This window comes from Sphaeramia orbicularis, chromosome 8 (assembly GCF_902148855.1).
Source record: "Sphaeramia orbicularis chromosome 8, fSphaOr1.1, whole genome shotgun sequence".
Lineage (NCBI taxonomy): Eukaryota > Metazoa > Chordata > Actinopteri > Kurtiformes > Apogonidae > Sphaeramia > Sphaeramia orbicularis.
Window position 1 is genome coordinate 34222897 of NC_043964.1, and position 18285 is coordinate 34241181.

The 18285-nt window shown below is 37.1% G+C and overlaps 1 protein-coding gene across 1 annotated transcript in view; it reads right to left on the bottom strand.

The window, feature by feature from the left end:
• The window catches only part of LOC115423891 (uncharacterized), a 92326-nt gene that overhangs the window by 65429 nt on the left and 8612 nt on the right, over positions 1 to 18285 (bottom strand). The window contains 1 exon segment of the mRNA XM_075353490.1: positions 15679 to 15991. Within this exon segment, the coding sequence (XP_075209605.1) occupies positions 15679 to 15991 (313 nt within the window).

Genomic DNA, 18285 nt, shown 5'->3' on the forward strand with positions numbered 1-18285 from the left:
ATTGTTGTGAAGGCTTCATCAAACTTTGAATTTTGTTCCCTAGTGTATTTTATAACTTATTCAGCCTAATTGTGTGTTTTTAAAGTTGAGATTTGAATGACTGCCTAGTTATTGAAATGCAGTTTTAAAATGATCAATGCAAGGTTAATATGGTTTTATATCCTGATCTCAGTGTTACTGGTAGTTGTGGCTGTTTTTGTATGACTGTCTTGTTACTGTGTCTTACAGTGGGTGTCGAGCACAATAATAAACAGCAGAATCTTCAGTTTTCAGACTGTTCATCTGCAGATACAGCTGGTTTCTGCCGTTGTCTCTGGAGATGGTGAAACGACCTTGAACTGACTGGGAATAGTAAGTGCTACTGTCATAACGGATAGCAGCGATCCACTCCAGTCCTTTTCCAGGAGCCTGTCTGATCCAACTCATCCCGTAGTCCCTGAATGTGAATCCAGATGTTGTACAGGTCAGTCTGTGGGATTCTCCAGGTCTTTTCACTGCAGGTCCAGATTCAGTCAGAGTCTGACCATCAACACCTGTGAAGACAAACAAGAAAACAGTCAATGTCTATTAGCTGCTTGTTTTTTGAGCTACAACATCAGACTGGTGAATATCTTGACCTGCCCAGCAGATAGTTAAGAGCAGCAGTCCTGTCCTACAGTCCATCATGTTCAACTGTTCTCTGGTATGAGTCCTGCAGTCAGATAAGTAAAGGTAGAGGGCTTTGGAGTTTTGCATTGACTCCTCCTTTTTGCAGGAAAAAACACTGAAGTGAACTTGTTCTGTGATTAAGATCCATTCATTAATCTTTTCAGTTTTGAAAAAAGCAGAAATATGGTGCATAATATGTACAGGTTTTTTTTTAACATGATTTTATTTTATTTTATTTCATTTTATTTTGTTTTTTTGTACTTTTGAATCATTTGGTAACAGCTGTTACTGGTGTTTACTTTGCCATTTTTGAGCTGCAAAAAAAAGAGTACCATGTTATTCAAACTATTACGGAGCCCGGGAAGGGACATGAAGAGAAAAAAATTTATTGCGTTATAACGCAATAGTTCAAAAGTATTGCGTTATAATGCATTAGTTTTTGCCTTATAACGCAAAAGTATTGCGTTATAACGCAAACGTATTGCGTTATAATGCAATAGTTTTTGCGTTATAATGCAAAAGTATTGCGTTTAAACGCAAAAGTATTGCGTTATAACGCAATAGTTTTTGCATTGGGATCTGCATTCGGGATCGGACAGGTCGTCAGGTCAGACACACCTGTACCTGCAGTCCTGTGCCCTATGCATATGTAGTTCAGATGACCGTAACTCTGTCATTATTTGTCCGATCAGAAAAATTCCAACAGTTTCTGAAACCTGAGACTCTGTGCTTTATGGACATTCTCGGGTCAGTGCGAAAATTTCACGGGCACCTGTCCTAGAAGACGCAAAATTAGCCATTCGGTGACTGGGGACGCACACAGCAGAGCGGATTCATGGAGCGAAGAACCGGAGCGCATAACAGAGTGGATAACGGATTAGATCTAGTTTTGGAAAATGTAGGCAAGACGGATATCCCAAGTCCCATGACCCCCCTGGAGGTTTACGGATGGATTTGTGACCGAAGGAGCGACTGATGGAGCAACATCTGAAGAAGAAAGGTAAAGTTCACCCAGTTCCATTTAGTGGATTTTCTACATGACTGAAGCACTGTCTGTTTTTTTTCTATGGAGTTTTTACTTGTTTCACTTTAGTATATGTGTAAACTGACGCTTATACTGCATCGTGGTTTTATAGAATAAAGTACGAACCGTGTAGAGTATGTGTTAGTTTGGAGTATGTTGGACTTTCTGTGCGTAAAAGTGCGCATGACGCTCTCCAAAATAAGAGCGCATACGCTGATGTTCGGTGACTTTTTTTCTTCAATAGTACAATTTGACCTTGTTTTGTTTGTCTAATACATTGTTCTATGTGTGTTATTTTTTCCATGTGTCCACCGGTAGTTACATTCAAGGATGAAGAGAGAGAAGTCACGGTGATGCGCAAAGGCTCTGGTGATGAGAGCAGAGACTGAAGACAGTCCACACACAGATGCAGAACGGAGGAAGAGACTGATGATGATCAGTCCAAATACCACAGACATTCAACACTTCCACAGGAGGACGGACTTTTCGTTTCAACAGACTATTTTCCATGTGCAGACTGTGCCATAGGAGCACTGCCTGGATCAGAGCAGTGAACTGACACAACTGTTTCTGCAGAACCACGAACATGAAGGAACTCTGCAGACACAGAACGGACAAATGCCCTGTGTGTGTGTGTGTGTGTGTGTGTGTGTGTGTGTGTGTGTGTGTGTGGTGTGTGTGTATGTGTGGGGGGGGACACACCTGTAGAGTTTGGATTTTTACCTTGTTTCTGCACAATAAAAGGCAAATACTCACACAGTTTGTTTTAAACAGTTTTTATACTTTTAAAGTTCATATTTAACTTTCAAATGTTGTATCCATGTCTAATTTCGGTGTTTTTCTGCTAAAACTAAAAAAAAAAAAAAACTAATTCCGTTTTTGTGTTTTTTGTCATTTTAAATTGTTATTACAGTATTAAAACAAATAGTGATTGCAATATTGAACGTTCGAAGTGGTCTGCAAAAATTGACAAAACGACTCAAAGCATATTTTCCGACCTTTTTATGATCAAAATAAGAAAACCAGTCCAGGTGGACCATCTGAGGCTCAGGAGTGTAAAGGATTTTAATACAATGCGCACATCCTCCTTCTCATGCGCAGATCATTCACACTTGGCGCACATACATCTGTATCCATGAAGCTGCACACAGACGTGAAGCTGGGCAAATAGGAATTTAATTCAAAAACCGTTGGAATTTTTCCGATCGGACTAATAATGAAAGAGTTACGGTCATACTACACAGGACAGGGGGGCGTGTCAGACCTGGCACGGTCGGACTCGAACTGGATTACAATGTATTATGTACGGACCTCAATCAAGAGAGAGCATATATGATTTTAGTTTAGCAATAGTTTTTGCGTTATAACGCAATACTCTTTGCGTTATAACGCAATAATTTTTATTTTTTGCATGTCCCCTCCCGGGCTCCGTATTTTAATAATATTTTGTACAATAAATTGTTTTAAATCGAAACCGTCTATGCCCCTGTGGTATTTTTGAAATTTGAACCTGTGAGCCCTCTTACTAATTTCCTGGGGTGCAATTCCCCAGGTGGCGTTGTCACCCGACTTCCCTGTACTCTCTCACTCGCCACACATAGTTTCTCTGGTATTGCAGTGGCTGCTGGGTATTTGTGCAGGTCTGTTGGTGTTTGTGTTAGTGTGGGCTGACGTACACAGTAATAAACAGCTGTGTCTTCAGGCTGTAGGTTTTGTGCTGTAACAGTTACTGTTCTGGCAGATGTGTCCCTGCTGAAGCTAAATTTATTTTTAAAAGCGTCATTCTGGCGAAGGGTTCCTCCACCCCACATGTGGAAAATCCAGTCCATTGGTTTTCCTTCACGCTGTCTGATCCAACCTGTTGCATAGCTGTTGTCAGTCAGAGAATAACCAGAGACCTGACAGCTGATGGTCAAAGTGTGTCCAGGCTGCAGGACCACTGAATCTGGCTGGATCAGGTCTATACTGTACACACCTGTGGAAACACAAACCAACATTATCTCCATCATTCATCTGACTGACGCATGTTTACCATGTGTTTAGTAAAGTCACAGTTTCTCACAGGATCCAGATGCCAACAGCAGTATCAGAGCTACAGAGAACATGACTGATGATGAAGATGAACTGAAGGGATCTCCTCTGACTGACACAAACACACGTCACTTCCTTATAACTAAAGTACAGTTACACATTTACATAGATGACACATTCTATATTTGCATATTACTGAACACATACTTAAATGGAAGACACATACACCATTTATTGATGGTCACTTGTATAAAATCTTAAAGCAGTTTGAATTTTATTTAAAAATATATGCCTTATTCTCATTATTCCTATTGTTCATTGATGTGCTATGTGTGAAGATATCACTACTGAAAATGTTTTTTTTTTTTTTTTTTTTTTTACAATATTATAAGTGGAATTTAAATCCTATGGTTGAGTAGAGAAAATGTTGAGAAAAATTTACCCAGTTATATTTATTGATTTATTGCTCTGATTTATTACTGTTATTCATTTTATCTGCCTCATACTTTTTTTTTATGTATTCTCATATATTGTCAGTATATTTGTTGGTGAATTAACTGTTGGTCTGAATATATATGGACAGAGACCTAACGCATTTGTTAGAACTGAACTTAAAATGAAAGTATTTTAATACATATTTTTTGTATTATTTGTGTGTTTCCTTTTATGTGACAACCGAATAACCACTCAAATGAAGGTTTTGCTTTTTTGAGTTTTTAATATGTTTAGTGTTTGCACCAAGGTTATAATAGTTTTGGATTTTTAATTATAGTTTAGTTTTAATTAGTTTTGACTTTTTTTTCTCTTATTCAGTTAGTTTTAATTCGTTTTTAGAGCAGGTTTGTTAGTTTTTATTAGTTATCGTTTTTTTTCTGAATGCTTAGTTTTAGTTTAGTTTAGTTTTAGTATTAGTTTTAGTTATTTCATATATTTTATCTTCCTCATCATCCTATTCAAAGAAATTAGTGAGGCGTGGATATGGGTTACCCTGGACACTTTATTTGGGGGTCGGGTTAGGGCGGCTCATGGACTGAGCAGAGACACAATGTACCGTACAATGTATAAATTCCCTATAGCAGGTTGAGGGGGGGTGCAATCCATACACAACGTCACTTACGTGAAACAAAGCGAAGATGTGCAAAGCATGAGAGGAGATGCACAAAGCAGCCAGCAGTTAAAGCAGACAGAAACATATATAACCAGCTAACCAGCAGTTAAAGCAGATAGAAACATATATAAACCACTTATAAACATATATAACCCAGTTCCTCATCAGTAAACCACACCTTAGCAGATCTCTCACCTCTTAATCATCTCCAGTTCCATTATTAGCCAACTTTGCTTCAGTTTAGTTCAGCTAGCTGTTGCTAGTAACATCAAACGTTTCTTAACATTCTAACAGGTTCCATACCTCTGTAATTGGATTAGTTTTCATCCTCCTCTTTCCTCCTCTTCTAAACTGTGCAGTTCAGGGCTTGGAAGGCCTTTTCATGGTGATAAACTCTCCAGTTTTAACCTGGATGCTAGTCCTGTTTGACTCTGTCCTTTAGCTCTGCTCTGTCTCTGTCACTCATGCGCACACACACGGTACGCCAAAAAAAAAAAAAAAAAAACCTGACCCATGTATGACTAAAGTAAACCCCAGACAGGACTGTGCTGCTGTGTCCCAGCTTTAGTCTGTATGTTCCAGGTACAGTGGGGACCAGAAGACCACTGGGAACCACCAGTGACCAGACATGACAGACTGGGAAGTGTCGTATGGTGTCACCAGCTCAAACTGCTGGAGCGAAATAAATTAATTTCATATCAATCCGACATTGACAAAGACGAAAACGAAGGGAATTCTATCCATAATTTGTATACGTTTTAGTTAGTTTTGTAAGCTCACAATACAGTTTCAGTTAGTTATCGTTTTTTTTCTTTTAATTAGAGTTTTTATTTATTTCAGTTAACGAAAATGTTATTTCAATTTTAGTTTTCGTCATTTCGTTCGTTTTCGTTAACGATAATAGCCTTGGTTTGCACATGTTTAAAACCTCAGACATGAAGAGAAACCTTTAGCCTCTGAAGGAAAACAACTTAACGTAAAATATAAGCACAATAATCAACAACTGAATTGTCATTTTTCAATAAACTGAAGATAGGAGTATTGTAGGATTTTGCACAGCCTCTGAAATAACTCCAGTCACTGTGGGTCTCGTGCACAATAATAAACAGCAGAATCTTCAGTTTTCAGACTGTTCATCTGCAGATACAGCTGGTTTCTGCCATTGTCTCTGGAGATGGTGAAACGACCTTGGACTGACTGGGAATAGTAAGTAGTGCTGCCACTACCACTACTGATATAAGCGATCCACTCCAGTCCTTTTCCAGGAGCCTGTCTGATCCAGGCCATCCAGTTGCTGCTGAATGTGAATCCAGAGGCTGTACAGATCAGTCTGTGGGATTCTCCAGGTCTTTTTACTGCAGGTCCAGATTCAGTCAGAGTCTGACCATCAACACCTGTAAATAAAACCAAGAAAATACAATAAGCTTCCAGTATTTGAAGGACAGCCTTTAGTTTATTATAAGCAGATATGTTCACCTGCCCAGTAGATGGTTAACAGTACCAGTCCTGTCCTGTAGTCCATCATGTTAAACTTTGGGTCCACTACTGCCTGTTTTCTTCTCTGTCGTCAGATAAGTAGATGTGGAAGGTGTGAGTTTTGCATTGACTCCTCCTCACAGGCCTGAGAGTTTGAAAGTTCACTTCAGTGTTTAGTGACATCAGCAAAAATGTTCTCAGAATTATTTCTTTACATGCACTTTAAAAGTTTCCACATATGCTTTAATTTCAGCATCTATCAAAATCATGGCAACAATAATACAAGAAACAATTGTGTCATGTGACTGAATATGTATTAAATGGATTCGTTATTAAATCAATCTGTTCAGCAGGGGTGTGATGGATGACAAGGAAGATTGTGTTTAATTTTTTGGTCTTTTAATGACAGAAAAAATCTAACAAATAACAGCAATATAAAATAAACAGTTAATATATGAAAGATAAGCAATAAAATCATATGTGGAAACATCACTTGTCTTTTACCCGTCAGTGAACAAGACGATCACAAACTCCAGAACACTGTCCCTTTGAGGGCAAAGATATGGTAGAGACTAGTGGCGGCTGCTCGTCTTTCAGAAAGGGGAAGCTCATTGTTGGCTTACATCAAAACAAAACAAAACAAAACAAAAAAACCCCCAAAAAAGTCAAGTTATTTAAACAAACATTTGGCCCTCCGTTCCTTTTTAAGAAAATGCTCAGTGACCTTATCGTACCAAGTAGGCGTCTTTTCCAGGGACTGGACCAGTGTCCTCTCAATGTCCATCAGAGCTGGGCTGCTTAGATTGCCTTGGCCCAGTGTGTTGTGGGTGTAAGACTTCAGCCTTTTTAAACTACAGATGCTCCTTTCACTGCGACCTAGCCGACAATTTGATTGATTTAACTATCTACAAAACGATATTAAACTCGAACAAGAAATGATTAAATTATGTAACTGAAACAAGAAAACGCTGAAATTATGTTAAATTGAAACAAGGAAGTACAATGAGTGTGTTTTATTTACAGTACAAGAAATGAACGAGTAATTTCGGAGTGGTTTCTCTCTTGATTTCACAGCAGAATGCGCGGCGGTATTAAACTGAACTGTGTCAGTGAAGGAGTAGATCTCAAAATAGCTGTCAATCAAACGGGATTCAGCCTTTCGACTAATCCTCCAATCAGCACGTGGGATTCATGCGTCCAGCCCGGCTGAGCTCCGCCCACAGCTCCATTCACCCCCCAGAGACGCCCGGCGTCCGGGGGAGGGACAACCTCATGGCATTTATCCAATTACCGTCCAGTTTTGAGGCAATGAAAACAACTGTTCCACTCAGTCCCATTGAAGCCCAGAGACGCCCGGCGTCTATGGACAAATGCACTGAGCAGAGATCGAATGAGAAAACAGCGCAACGGGAATGTATGAGAAGTGAACAACATCGCGTCCGTTGATTTGTGATAAAGCTGATTCTGAACGAACTCATCTGTGAGATGAACGTGTGCTAACACATTTGTAGTCAATAAAATGTCAACACAACCGAACATATTTAACCATTCAATTTTCGAAATTTTAGGGGAAGCTGGGCCTCCCTTGCAGTCTATGAGAAATCACCACTGGTAGAGACACACCTTGTGAAAAATTCAACAATCTGAAAAATAGAAATATAAGCAGACAAACAAACATACTTAGATACAGACAGACAGACCAATAGACAAACAGATGGACACAAACAGGGAAAAGGTTCTAATCAGTTGTTTGTGTGTCCTCTAGAGTTTAACACCAGGAACTGAAACTGTTTTACTGTAGAAATGACATGAAAAACCCCAAAGGTTTAGGACTGAAACCTTGTCTGTCACTTGTTTCTAACATTAAACAAAACTCAGAACAGGATTATTCAAAGACTATTGATTGATTGATTGATTGATTGATTTAGCCGATTCTTGATCGTTTGAAATAAACTGAACCTCAAGCTTTTTTTTTTATTTTATTTTGCAAACACATATATATTTACAATTTTTGATTTCCCCTCTAATTAGGATTTCATTTCATTCTACTGTTGACTCTTGTCCTCTGAAAATTTTGTTCAGTGATTGTCTCTTCCATAACTCAGTCCTGCTTCAAGTTTAACTGTAATTTATTAATTTCATAAATACTTCAGGACTGTTTCTGGTGCATTTTTTCTCCTTATCAACATTTAGATTTTGTACATATTCTACACAGTTTATGTACAATTGTAAATATACGTTGTCAATTGCAATGGTTTGCTAAAATGAAACACCATTTAAGGAATCTCTGCTGTACTGACATGTAGGATTTTGTACAGCTGCTTCACTAACTCCAGTCACTGTGGGTGTCGTGCACAATAATAAACAGCAGAATCTTCAGTTTTCAGACTGTTCATCTGCAGATACAGCTGGTTTCTGCTGTTGTCTCTGGAGATGGTGAAACGACCTTGGACTGACTGGGAATAATACGTGGTAGTAGTAGCAATATAAGCGATCCACTCCAGTCCTTTTCCAGGAGCCTGTCTGATCCAGTCCATGCTGTAGTCTCCGAATGTGAATCCAGATGTTGTACAGGTCAGTCTGTGGGATTCTCCAGGTCTTTTCACTGCAGGTCCAGATTCAGTCAGAGTCTGACCATCAACACCTGTGAAGACAAACAACAAAACAGTCAATGTCTATAAGCTGCTTGTTTTTTGAGCTACAACATTCTCTTCAGACTGGTGAATATCCTGACCTGCCCAGCAGATAGTTAAGAGCAGCAGTCCTGTCCTACAGTCCATCATGTTCAACTGTTCTCTGGTATGAGTCCTGCAGTCAGATAAGTAGAGGTAGAGGGCTTTGGAGTTTTGCATTGACTCCTCCTTTTTGCAGGAAAAAAACTTATGTGAACTTGTTCTGTGATTAGGATCCATTCATTAATCTTTTCAATTTTGAAAAAGCAAAAATATGGTGCATAAAACTCAGCATAGAATTGAGCTGTGGAATATTTTAGGTCTGTTTTCTGTGAACTTAGTGAAGTAGGATTTCTGTTGTTGTCTGTGGAGATGGTGAAACAACTTTGGACTGACTGAGAGTAAATACAAGCACTATCAGATCTGTAACTCATAAGTATAAATAATATAAATGATTATAATTCTTTCTTTCCATCACATGCAGTGGTTGTCCTTTACTGATGTTGGTGTAATTATCCTCCTCAGTTCTTTTCTGCCCTCTAATGTTTTAAATGGACAACTGCACCTTGTTTTCATTCATTTAACAGAATTAAATGACAATACAGTAAATAATGTAAACTGATTTATCTGTGGTTTCACCCATTGCATTCTGGGATACAAGTGTGTTGAATGAATGAATGAATGAATGAAGCAAAAAATAATTTTTCTATTTATTTTAGAAATGCACTGTCAAGTCTTTCTCTGTATTTTAACCATGATGTGTTATTGATATATACTTAGAAGTTGAATTCAAAGTGAATAGATAGAAGGACTGTTCCTGATGAGTCATATGTCAAAATATGGAAACATCGATGCACTACTTAAAGCAAACCCACAACTTTGTCATAGCAGCTATATAAAATATAAACACTGTATGTGGAACATTTCACTGTACGTCTAGTGTTTAAAGTCTTTTGCTTGAATGTGGTTAAGTTGAGTGACTGAGTAGATGATGTGTGATTCATTTCAGAGAAAAAGTAGTCAGAGAGTCAGAAAAGATGAAGAAGTGAGAAGTTAGTCAGAAAGAATGAATGATACAGGTGTTTGTATCAGTCACTCTTACTCTAAAGCACAAAAATCAACAAGTGTTCATAGAACGCAAACCTCCACCAAGCACCCCAAACGGTGTGCATGTGTGAACTGACTATTTCTTTTTAAATTAAACAGTTTCAAGGTTGTTCCATACAGCAGAAAAAGTTGAAGCTCTGTACCAGTCATGTGTATGTCAAATTATATGAAATTCCAATCAATAAGTGTTGAGTTATAATGAAAAATTTGTTGTAAATGGGATTTTCAATGTTAAACTGAAATGTCCACAGAGTCCACATTCCACAGTGGATGTGGACAATTTTGTGCCAGATACAAGATACTGTTATAACCTACAGGTGTATCAAATTGGAGGCTAATTGGAGACGTTTTGAATTTTTTATGAATTTTCGAAAATTGCTCAATGATGGGAGATAGGAAAATTTGAGATTTTGTGACCTTGCTGTGACCTTGAACTTTGGCCTACTTGGCCCAAAATTTAATGGGTTCTTCCCAGGGCCTAGGCCTATATGTGGGTAAAATTTGGTAAAGATGGTTGGAATAGTTTTTCTGTAAAGTTGCTAACAAACAAACAAACAAACAAACAAACAAACACGCAAACAAACAAACAAACACACAAAGCAAAGTGATCACAATACCTCCTGGCGGAGGTAACAACTGACTTGTCATTTTTCAGTAAACTGAAGATAGGAGTATTGGAGGATTTTGTACAGCCTCTCAAATAACTCCAGTCACTGTGGGTATCGAGCACAATAATAAACAGCAGAATCTTCAGTTTTCAGACTGTTCATCTGCAGATACAGCTGGTTTCTGTTGTTGTCTCTGGAGATGGTGAAACGGCCTTGAAATGATTGAGAATAGGTAGTGCTGCCACCACTACCACTGATAGCAGCGATCCACTCCATTCTTTTTCCAGGAGCCTGTCTGACCCAGTTCATTTCAAAGCTGCTGAATGTGAATCCAGAGGCTGTACAGGTCAGTCTGTGGGATTCTCCAGGTCTTTTCACTGCAGGTTCAGATTCAGTCAGAGTCTGACCATCAACACCTGTGAAGACAAACAAGAAAACAGTCAATGTCTATAAACTGATTGTTTTTTTGAGCTACAACATTCTCTTCAGACTGGTGAATATCTTGACCTGCCCAGCAGATAGTTAAGAGCAGCAGTCCTGTCCTACAGTCCATCATGTTCAACTGTTCTCTGGTATGAGTCCTGCAGTCAGATAAGTAGAGGTAGAGGGCTTTGGAGTTTTGCATTGACTCCTCCTTGTTGCAGGAAAAACTCAAGTGAACTTGTTCTTTGATTAAGATCCATTCATTTATCTTTTCAATTTAGAAAAAGCAGAAATATGGTGCGTAATATGTACAGTTTTTTTTTTAACATGATTTTATTTTATTTTTTCCTATTTTATTTAGGTTTTTTGCACTTTTGAAGTCATTATCATTTAGTAACAGCTCTTACTGGTCTTTACTTTGCCATTTTTCAGCTGCAAAAAAAGAACACCATGTTGTTCAAACTACTGGGGCATGTTTCTGTATGAATTCCATTAAGATATAAAGATAACACATTCAATATTACATGTCACTTTTTTTGAAAGATAAAACAATATAATTAGTTATTTTCCTTTTGATGACATCATTTTCTCATTACTAATTTATATAGTTTTCATCACATTTCCCAGACTTGAAGCTGAGGTGAAAGCATCATCCACTCATATTATATGATTGATACAATTCAGATTGTTCATAGTTTCTCTGGTATTGCAGTGGCTGCTGGGTGTTTGTGCAGGTCTGTTGGTGTTTGTGTCACTGTGGGGCGACGTACACAGTAATAAACAGCTGTGTCTTCAGGCTGTAGGTTTTGTGCTGTAATAGTTACTGTTCTGGCAGATGTGTCCCTGCTTAAGCTAAATTTGTTCTTAAAAGCATCATTCTGGAAGAGGCTTCCTCCACCCCACATGTGGAAAATCCAGTCCATTGGTTTTCCTTCACACTGTCTGATCCAACCTGTTGCATAGCTGCTGTCAGTCAGAGAATAACCAGAGACCTGACAGCTGATGGTCAAAGTGTGTCCAGGCTGCAGGACCACTGAGTCTGGCTGGATCAGGTCTATACTGTACACACCTGTGGAAACACAAACCAACATTATCTCCATCATTCATCTGACTGATACATGTTTACCATGTGTTTAGTAAAGTCACAGTTTCTCACAGGATCCAGATGCCAACAGCAGTATCAGAGCTACAGAGAACATGACTGATGATGAAGATGAACTGAAGGGATCTCCTCTGACTGACACAAACACACGTCACTTCCTTATAACTAAAGTACAGTTACACATTTACATAGATGACACATTCTATATTTGCATATTACTGAACACATACTTAAATGGAAGACACATACACCATTTATTGATGGTCACTTGTATTAAATCTTAAAGCAGTTTGAATTTTATGTTAAAAAAAAAAAGCCTTATCTTCATTCTTACTATTGTTCATTAATGTGTTATGTGTGAAGATATCACTGCTGAAAATATTTTATCATAATATTATAAATGCAATTGAAATCATATGGTTGAATAGAAAAAATATTGAGAAATGTTTAGCCAGTTTTATTTACTGTTTTTATTGCTCTGATTTACTACTCTTATTCAATTTTCCTACCTTATGCTTTTTTTTAATATATTCTCTGATATATTCACTATATTTGTTGGTAAATTGACAGTTGGAGTAAACATATATGGACAGAGACCAAATAAACAAAGTGTTCATAACTAAATTGAAAATCATAATATTTTGGTAAATGCTTTTTGTATTATTTGTGTGTTTCCTTTATGTGACGACTGAATAACCACCCAAATGAAGGTTTAACTTTTTTGAGTTTTTAATATATTTATTGTTTGCACATGTTTAAAACCCCAGACATGAAGAGAAACCTTTAGCCTCTGAAGGAACATAAGTTAACGGAAAATATAATGACATGCAAAGCAGAAGATATAATGTTTTCTATTCTATTAGTGTAGGTTTTAAATTTTAAGTACAACATCAACTTCTCAACATTAAATTATTGTTAATGTGAACTGTATTTGCAGTTTAAGTTTCCATCAAACATAAAAAATCCATAATTTAACTGATACAAATGACTGATTCTTTCTTTCCATCACATGCAGTGGTTGTCCTTTACTGATGTTGGTGTAATTATCCTCCTCAGTTCTTTTCTGCCCTCTAATGTTTTAAATGGACAACTGCACCTTGTTTTCATTCATTTAACACAATTAAATGGCAATACAGTAAATAATGTCATGTGATTCATCATTTGTTTTACCTATTGCATTCTGGGATACAAGTGTGTTGAACGAATGAATAAATGAATAAAGAAAAAAAAAAATTAATCCATTTACTTATTATTGTATTGTCAAGTAATTCGCTGGATTTTAATCATAATGTCATATTGATATATTTAGAAGTTGAATTCAAAGTGAATAAATAGAAGCACTGTTCCTGATGAGTCATATGTCAAAATATGGAAAAATCGATGCACTACTTAAAGCAAACCCACAACTTTGTCATAGCAGCTATATAAAATATAAACACTGTATGTGGAACATTTCACTGTACGTCCAGTGTTTAAAGTCTTTTGCTTTAATGTGGTTAAGTTGAGTGACTGAGTAGATGATGTGTGATCTCAATTCAGAGACAAATTAAGAGAAGTACATGCTTTTGGAGAAGGTCCATGTGTTCTTTGTTTTAATATTATGCATTTATTTTGCTTAGTTTTCTGGTAGGAGGAAATGACAATTATGATCCATATGAGAAATTTATGTTTTCTTTACTTTTATGTTCAGTCAGAATGAATGAATGATACAGGTGTTTGTATCAGAGGTGCAGAAACTCCAGTCACTCTTACTCTAAAGCACAATAATCAACAACTGAATTCTCATTTTTCAATAAACTGAAGATAGGAGTATTGTAGGATTTTGTACAGCCTCTCAAATAACTCCAGTCACTGTGGGTGTCGTGCACAATAATAAACAGCAGAATCTTCAGTTTTCAGACTGTTCATCTGCAGATACAGCTGGTTTCTGCCGTTGTCTCTGGAGATGGTGAAACGGCCTTGGACTGACTGGGAATAGTAAGTATCTGTGCCACTAGGCTGACTGATAAAAGCGATCCGCTCCAGTCCTTTTCCAGGAGCCTGTCTGATCCAGTGCATGGCGTAGTCTCGGAATGTGAATCCAGATGTTGTACAGGTCAGTCTGTGGGATTCTCCAGGACTTTTTACTGCAGATTCAGATTCAGTCAGAGTCTGACCATCAACACCTGTGAAGACAAAAAAAATAATCAGTGTCTATAAACTGCTTGTTTTTTTTGGCTACAACATTCTCTTCAGACTGGTGAATATCCTGACCTGCCCAGCAGATAGTTAAGAGCAGCAGTCCTGTCCTACAGTCCATCATGTTCAACTGTTCTCTGGTATGAGTCCTGCAGTCAGATAAGTAGAGGTAGAGGGCTTTGGAGTTTTGCATTGACTCCTCCTTTTTGCAGGAAAAAAAAAAAAAAAACTTGAGTCAACTTGTTCTGTGATTAAGATCCATTCATTAATCATTTCAATTAAAAAAAAAAAAAAAAAAAGCAAAAATATGGTGCAAAAATATGGTGATTTGTTATTAATTGTTTGGTATCTTCACCTGCCCAGCAGATAATGAAAAGCAGCAGTCCTGTCCTATAGTCCATCATGTTCAACTGCTCTGTTCTCCGTTGTCCTCTCTGCACTCACATAAGTAGAGGTGGAGGACATCTAAGTTTTGCATTGACTCCTCCTTTGGTTTTCACATGAGGGAGGATAAAAAGCCCCAAAGACAGGAGTTAGTTTGTTCTTATTATTATTACAATTATTATGTAATTGATTTCATCAAGAGTCCTGAAATATTTTGTAAAATTCACTATATAAGGAAATGAAAAAGCAAAATAAAAACAAAAACAAAAAACAAAACAAAACAAAAGTGAGATTTGGGAACTGATGCTAAACAAAAAAAAGAGAAAGAATAAAATTCTTTCAAAATTGTATTAGGCCTGAGTCAAAATGTAGCAGATATCTTAAAAATACATTGTTCTTTTCTACTTTATATGTACTCTTTATTTGTTTCAGGGGTCATGTGAATTAAAGTCTGGATGGTTTGGATATTTGTGCAGATCTGTTGGTGTTGGTGTCACTGTGCACTGACCTGTTTAAGCTAAATATCTTCTTTAAAGCATCATCTGCTTTAAGCCTTTATAAACTGAATCAGTTTATATAGACTAACTATGGTCACGATGAAGAGTGGAATCTGTGTGTTTAAATTAAGAACATTTGCTCAAAACATTTTTTTTCCATATCAAAAGCTAAAGTGATCCAAAAATCTATAAATCATGAAATTGTAGCTCTTTAGGTTTATGTTTTTAGTTTATACATGAAAACTCTAAATCATTAGAAGATGTTTGTGTATGATGCTAAAGAACTCCTCAGATAATGATATTGAAAGGGAGAATCAATTGAGAATAAAAGAGATGTATGTTTCTGTTACAAAGGGATAAGTTCAATATATTACAGACAGGGTATAGATTTTGTACAGCTGCTTCACTAACTCCAGTCACTGTGGCCATCGAGCACAATAATAAACAGCAGAATCTTCAGTTTTCAGACTGTTCATCTGCAGATACAGCTGGTTTCTGCTGTTGTCTCTGGAGATGGTGAAACGACCTTGGACTGACTGGGAATAGTGAGTAGTGCTGCCACCACCAGGACTGATCTCAGCGATCCACTCCAGTCCTTTTCCAGGAGCCTGTCTGATCCAATACATCCAGTAGTCACTGAATGTGAATCCAGATGTTGTACAGGTCAGTCTGTGGGATTCTCCAGGTCTTTTCACTGCAGGTCCAGATTCAGTCAGAGTCTGACCATCAACACCTGTGAAGACAAACAAGAAAACAGTCAGTGTCTATAAGCTACTTGTTTTTTGAGCTGCAACATTCTCTTCAGACTGGTGAATATCTTGACCTGCCCAGCAGATAGTTAAGAGCAGCAGTCCTGTCCTACAGTCCATCATGTTCAACTGTTCTCTGGTATGAGTCCTGCAGTCAGATAAGTAGAGGTAGAGGGCTTTGGAGTTTTGCACTGACTCCTCCTTTTTGCAGGAAAAAGACTCAAGTGAACTTGTTCTGTGATTAAGATCCATTCATTAATCTTTTCAATTAGAAACAGAGCAAAAATATGGTGCATGGAACTCAGCATAGAACTGAGCTGTGGAATATTTTAGGTCTGTTTTCTGTAAACTTAGTGAAGTAGGATTTCTGTTGTTGTCTGTGGAGATGGTGAAACAACTTTGGACTGACTGAGAGTAAATACAAGCACTATCACATCTGTTATTAGTAACTCATTCCAGTCCTTTTCCAGAAGCCTGTCTGATCTGAGTCATCAGGTAGTTTTTAGGATAATGTGAGTCCAGGTCAGTCTGTGGGAGTCTCCTGGTCTTTTTTTTTTTTTTTTTTTTTTTGTTTTTACTTCTGGGTCCAGTTCTGTCATTCTAAACATCCGTGTGTGTGGATGGTTAACAGCAGCAGTCCTGTCCTATAGTCCATCATATTAAACTATGTGTGAACTGACCTCTGTCATTGTCTCTGCAGGTAGAGGGAGAGGACACCTGAGTTTGAAATTACTCCTCCCATAACAAATGTATTTCTTTTCTTTTCTTTTTTCTTTTTTTTTCTTTTCTTTTCTTTTCTTTAATTTAATTTAATTTTATTTTGATGCTTTTTTTTTTTTTTTTTACTTTTGAAGTCATTATTATTTGGTAACAACTTTTATCAGTCTTTGTCTTTCAATTTTTAGCTGCAAAAGAAAAGAATACCATGTTAAAACTGTTGGGACATGTTTCTGTATGAATTCCTCTGAGATATAAAGAAAACACATACAATATTACATGTCATTTTTCTCAAGATAAAACAATATTCTTAGTTATTTTCTTTTTGATGACATCATTTTCACATTACTAATATATTTTTTCTTCATCACATTTCCCAAATTTGAAGCTGAGGTGAAAGCATCATGCACTCATATTATATGATTTATACAGTTCACATTGTTCATAGTTTCTCTGGTATTGCAGTGGCTGCTGGGTATTTGTGCAGGTCTGTTGGTGTTTGTGTCACTGTGGGGTGACGTACACAGTAATAAACAGCTGTGTCTTCAGGCTGCAGATTCTGTCCACTTATAGTCGCTCTTCCAGCAGACATGTCTCTGCTGAAGCTGAACTTGTTTTGAAATGCATTGTTTTGATAAAAGCTGCCACTACTTCCTCCCCACTGATAGAAAATCCAGTCCATTGGTTTTCCTTCACGCTGTCTGATCCAACCTGTTGCATAGCTGCTGTCAGTCAGAGAATAACCAGAGACCTGACAGCTGATGGTCAAAGTGTGTCCAGGCTGCAGGACCACTGAGTCTGGCTGGATCAGGTCTATACTGTACACACCTGTGGAAACACAAACCAACATTATCTCCATCATTCATCTGACTGATACATGTTTACCATGTGTTTAGTAAAGTCACAGTTTCTCACAGGATCCAGATGCCAACAGCAGTATCAGAGCTACAGAGAACATGACTGATGATGAAGATGAACTGAAGGGATCTCCTCTGACTGACACAAACACACGTCACTTCCTTATAACTAAAGTACAGTTACACATTTACATAGATGACACATTCTATATTTGCATATTACTGAACACATACTTAAATGGAAGACACATACACCATTTATTGATGATCACTTGTATTAAATCTTACAGTAGTTTGAATTTTATTTAAAAATATATGCCTTATCCTCATTATTCATACTGTTCATTAATGTGCTATGTGCGAAGATATCACTGCTGAAAATGTTTATTATTATTAAATTTACCCAGTTATATTTATTGCTCTGATTTGCTTTTATTATTCATTTTATGTGCCTCATACTTTTTTTTTTAATGTATTCTCATATATTGTCACTATATTTGTTGGTGAATTAACTGTTGGTCTGAATATATATGGACAGAGACCTAACAAATTTGTTAGAACTGAACTTAAAATGAAAGTATTTTAATATATATATATATTTTTTTGTATTATTTGTGTGTTTCCTTTTATGTGACAACTGAATAACCACCTTAATTAAGGTTTTGCTTTTTTGAGTTTTTAATATGTTTAGTGTTTGCACATGT